Source organism: Nuphar pumila, chromosome 9, assembly GCF_984573655.1.
Source record: "Nuphar pumila chromosome 9, dmNupPumi1.hap1.1, whole genome shotgun sequence".
In the NCBI taxonomy this organism is placed as follows: domain Eukaryota; kingdom Viridiplantae; phylum Streptophyta; class Magnoliopsida; order Nymphaeales; family Nymphaeaceae; genus Nuphar; species Nuphar pumila.
In genome coordinates this window covers 86,982,388-86,987,971 of record NC_143257.1, presented here as the reverse complement: position 1 = coordinate 86,987,971, position 5,584 = coordinate 86,982,388, and the positions used below count along the sequence as shown (strand labels likewise).

Here is a 5,584-nt window from a genome sequence, read left to right as displayed (position 1 = left end):
ATTATCTGCATGGTTAGATTTGCAAAAAACAACCTGAAAACCCCTATTCGCTGGTGATAGGCTGACAGTAGTCTCAAAAAGTGTTAGGCAACTGACACTATATACAGAGCCGAACCTGTAAAGAGGCCAATGAGGCTTGGGCCTCAGGGCCCCTGGGCCCAAAAAATTTTTAGGGGCCCATTTTTAAGGCATGAGCTCCCCATTTGTTTAGAAAAGGTTCGGGTAAAAGATCAAACCCGGATCTTTTACCCGACCCAGATCCGATTAAACATTGAAAAAACATGTGCCCCCTCGTCTTCTTCAATCTGTGCCCCCTCGTCTTCTTCCCCCTCGTCTTCTTCAATATGTGCCCAGTGCCCTCTCGTTATTCCATCTGGTGTGGTGCCTGGTGCTGGTAGAGAGTCTCATACAGTGGATCTGTGCCCTCTCGTCATTCCTTCGTCTTCTTCAATCTGTGCGGTTGTGCCCTCTCGTCATTGGCCAGACTTCCTCTGGTTGGTCTTATAACTTATAAGGTTAGTTTAATTCATATCACCACTGTATGATCTGTATCTGCTTTTTTCTTTAACATCAACCTGCTATTTTTTTCCCACATAGTGTTTCCCCAACTTCCACACCAACAAACTCAACATCATCCTATTCTTCAAACAGAGACGACACTGGTTTTTGGCTTGAGTTGCTACCAAATTACCAATCAATCTCTCCTCACTTGAAAATGATACATGCTCGGCATTGCTGTTGTTGCACAAGGCTTCCCTTGCTGGATTGGAGTTTGACTCGGGTTGTTCGGCATCTAGTGTATCTAATGGAGGAATAGTATAGTCTGAATTCCTATCAGACATACTGCCCTGAAAATCTGGTGTTTCCCGCCAGCCAACCCAATCCGGCAGGCGGCAGTGACTCTTCACCAAATAGATTCTTCTCCACCAATTCATTCTGGAAGAAGCTAACATGATCAGAAATAATCACCTTTTCCATATCTGAGGATAGTGACTTCACACAATTCAAATTATTTTTCATATCTGTTTGTAGTTTCTATGATTTAATTTCTTTTAGTTGTTACTTTATTTCTTATTTCAGTAGCATAGCATCCTTTGCTAATTAGACTTGATCGTAAACATTAGCAAATCTTCTAAATTATTAACTTTTAGATTGTGTTTTATTTTTTTTCTAGAATTACCTGTTGATAATTCATATTTGTTTAAGGTTATGTTTGGTGAATTTGATAAGTATTCTCTTGTCAATGAAATTGTGTAAAGAAAATCTTTTGCATACTCTAGATTGTTCTTTGCATTCTAGTATTATTGCAGAAGTACACAATGAAGATCATGTCAACAGGTAAAAAAACTACCAATTTATTTTTTAATACTTTTGGTGGTTTTGTTTTCTTGAGCAGATCTGAAATTGATTTGTGTTTGAATGTTTATTTAGATTTTGTTTAGGGCAGGTGAACGTTTTCTTCACAGATTTCGTATTACATTTGAAGTGACGTTAGACCTGTTTTTAAGTCAAATATGATTTTTGTTGAATTCTGTTATTGTATTCAATATGCTACTGCTACCACCACCACTTGCCAAACCCTCACCACCATTAAGATTAATGTCAAGTTGTCAACCATCCTTGATGGTGAAGTGCCAACAGACTCACTTATAAGTCTATCTTCTTGGAAAGCAAACCAATTGGAATTTGTAAAAAGGCAATCACTACAACAAGACGACAAGATCAATTAGTAACAACTAAAATCAAGCGAGCAGATTGATCTCTCATTTTCAACATAACCTAAGAGATTACCTATCCTGACTCTTCACAAACCTGCCCAAAGATGATATAACTTGAACAAATTTATCATCAAAATACACATCCTGTTGACAACCACTACATCAAGGAGAATATATTGATATTATCAGTGAAAACCAAGAGAACAAATTCATTTTCATTTGCACTATACCCTAAGAGATTACCTTTCCTGATTGTCCCCGACTCCTTAAGCCTGCTCGAGGATGACATAACAGCTTTAGCAGATTCATCATCAAAATATACATCCTGTTGTTTCCAGAACTAGTCTTGGTAAACAGAACAAAAAAAGAAAAGAAAAAAGAAACTACTTTTGCAACACAATTTAGGACAAATATTAATAGTGCAAACCATCACTATATACAAATAGCTCACACAAGATAGCAAAATATCCAGAAGTTTTCAAATCGAAAAGCTCAAAAGTGTGAAGAAATATGTGCAATATATTATATATAGTGTCATAAAATATGTGCAACTCAAGCCAAAAACCTGCTATTTTTTTCCACATAGTGTTTCCTGCTTGGACGATTTTATGTACCTTTTACATACTTTTCTATGTTTTCAGGTCAAACATGTTGTTCTTCTGCACCATTTCATAAGTATTTAAAAGAATCTTTCTTGAAAATGCTTTGAAGAGTCTTTATCAGCAGCTTGTACTTGTATTATTGCTACATATCTGTGAAATGCTTCAGCATCTTAATGGTAATAAAAATTTTCACTTGTTTATGATATGCAGTAAATGCCTCGGTTGTGTATATGTTCAGCGACAGTCAAAATCATCAGATTTTAAGGGTGTCTCAGGTACTTTAGTTAATTATAGGTATTTTGTTAAATTCTGATTTCTAATTTGTGATGTGTTAATTATAGGTATTTGTGATTTGTGATTTGTTAATTATAAGCAACAAATAATGCCTCCTAAGCATAAATCTGGTGCTCAAAAGAGAAAAAAGAGAGAAAGGGAAGCAATATTAATTCAAAGTCAAACCGGAGCTATCAATAAATATTTTAATAGAACTGTGGAACCAAATGAGGAAGCCCATGAAACCGTGGATCTGAATGAAAATGAGGAAGCCCATGAATTCATGGATCTGAATGAAAATGAGGAAGTCTATGAAACTATGAATTTGAATGAAAATGAGGAAGTGAATGAAATTATGGACTTGAATGAAAATGAGGAAGTGAATGACATCTTGTTTCAAGAAACTGAAGATGGAACTCGAACTGAAGAGATTAGAGAAACTGAAGATTCAACTACGAATTTAGAGGATTGTGCAAATTGGAATAACATCGATATGAAACTCTGAGATTTTTTAGTAGAAATGGGTCCAAAGAGAGTGGATGACATCTTGTTTCCTAAAGATAGAAACAATAAGCATTTTGATTCATCACATTATACACGTGTACTGACAAATGGGCAGACATCTGATAGAAGATGGCTAATATATTCTATCTCTTTAGATAAAATATTTTGCTTCTGCTGCAAGTTGTTCAAAACACCACAAATGATGAGCAGAATGAGGCAATTGGGCAATCATGGATACAACGATTGGCATAATATGCATAGAAGTCTTAGAAATCATGAAGCTAGTAGAGATCATATGGAATGCATGTTTTCTTGGATTGATTTAGAAAAAAGACTCAAAACAAACCAAACAATTGATCGGAGTGTGCAAGTTCAAATCAACAAAGAGAGGCAGCATTGGAGGCAAGTTTTGACAAGAATAATTTCCATTGTGAAAAGACTTGCCAAAAACACTTTAGCATTTCGAGGAGATAATGAGAAACTCTATGGTGAGAACAATGGCCTATTTTTTCAAATGATAGAAACGGTTGCTGAATTTGATCCAGTAATGGAGGAGCACGTTCGACGTGCTCAAGCACAAGAAATTCAGTATACATACCTTGGACCCAAAATTCAAAATGAGTTAATTTTGACATTAGCCAACGAAGTGAGAAGTGCAATCACTGCGAAAGTTAAACATGCAAAATATTTTTCAGTAATTCTTGATTGTACTCCTGACGCGAGTCATGAAGAACAAATGTCTCTAGTACTACGATGTGTTGATGATTCGATAGACACACCGAAAATAGAAGAATATTGGATTGAATTTTTGAAGGTGGATGATACATCAGGACTTGGATTGTCAACTGAATTGAAAAATGTGCTAACTATACTTGGGCTTGATATTGATGATATAAGAGGGCAAGGGTATGACAACGGTGCTAACATGAGTGGAAGACACAAAGGTGTACAAAAAAGAATACTTGAAATGAATCCTAGAGCTTTCTACACTCCATGTGGTTGTCATAGTCTTAATTTGACGATTGTGGATATGGTAGAATGTTGTCCTAAAGCTAAATCATTCTTTGGAGTAGTGCAACGCATCTACACATTGTTTTCTTCTTCTCCAAAGATGGAAATTTTTTAAAGATATGGTACCCGGTCTGACTCTGAAGCCATTATCACAAACACAGTGGGAAAGTCATGTTGAGAGTGTAAAAGCTATAAAAGATCAAACTACACAAATAAGAGATGCTTTGCTTGAATTGGTTGAAAAAAGTGAAGATTCCAAAACAAAGAGTGAGGCTGAGACCTTAGCGATTTTTGATTTGGAGAATTTTGAGTTCTTACTTGGAATGGTTATCTGGTACAAATTGTTATATGCAATTAATAATGTCAGTAAGTTTCTTCAATCTGAAAGTATGGATATTGGCATTGTAGTCAACCTCTTACAAGGACTTATTGTATTTCTTGATGAGTATAGAGAATGTGGATTTTCCAGTGCCATGGATGAAGCTAAGAAACTAGCAAATGACATGGGGTTTGAACCTAAATTTAAAAAAAAACGCATAACCCGAAGAAAGAAACAGTTTGATGAAAGTGGCAGTGACGATGTAACACTATCAAGTGAAGAATCTTTTAGAGTAGAATATTTTCTGTTTATAATTGATCAAGCTCGATCTTCCCTTCAACTCCGGTTTGAACAATTTAAACAATATGAAGAGACTTTTGGATTTTTGTTAAACTTAGAGAAGTTGAAGACTGAAGCCGATCCCTTAAATAGCTTAGAGAAGCATTGTGAGAAGCTTGAGAAATTTTTAAGTCATGATGGACGTTCAGATATTGATGGTTATGATTTATCTATAGAATTGATGACCCTAAAGTGTTATTTAACCACTGAAAGAACGACAATTGATGTATTACGTCATTTGGCAAAACTGGATGGTTTATTCCCAAATGCTTATATTGCTTATAAGATTTTGCTAACAATACCAGTTACCGTTGCAGCAGTAGAAAAAAGTTTCTCAAAATTGAAGTTAATCAAGAATTATCTTAGATCAACTAGGTCTCAGGACAGATTGAATGGATTGACTATGTTGTCAATTGAGAAAGAAATAATTGAACAACTTGATTATACTGATTTGATAAATATTTTTGCATCTAAAACTGCTAGACGAGTATTGTTTAGGTAGTTTATATAAATATTTTATATAATTTTATTTAATATAATATAAATATTTGGAATATTATATTTGTTTAATGTGAATGCAAATTTTATTGTTATTTTGATTCTTTACAAAAAATTGGGAGGCGCTGCCCCCGAACTCCTACTATTAATAGGGGGGTCATTTTTCCCCCCCGCCTCAGGCCCCATAAAACACAGGTACGGCTCTGACTATATATATATATATATTGTCAGCCGGCTGGGTGTCCGACAAACACATGGCTGTGTGCTGCACATCCATTTTTTCAAAAAAAAAAAAGTATTTAGCAATGTTATCAGTATAA

At 35.2% G+C, this 5,584-nt stretch overlaps 1 protein-coding gene across 1 annotated transcript; it reads left to right on the top strand.

The window, feature by feature from the left end:
• The first annotated feature begins 4,227 nt into the window (after nucleotides 1–4,227).
• On the top strand, nucleotides 4,228–5,268 carry LOC149828674 (uncharacterized). The gene has a single exon (XM_090017114.1). It carries the CDS (start codon nucleotides 4,228–4,230, stop codon nucleotides 5,266–5,268), a length of 1,041 nt encoding a protein of 346 aa, XP_089873240.1.
• Nucleotides 5,269–5,584: the final 316 nt, after the last annotated feature.

Excerpts from the sequence above, each read along its gene's own strand:
- LOC149828674 (XM_090017114.1), top strand. The coding sequence starts at position 4,228 with ATGGTACCCGGTCTGACTCTGAAGCCATTATCACAAACACAGTGGGAA.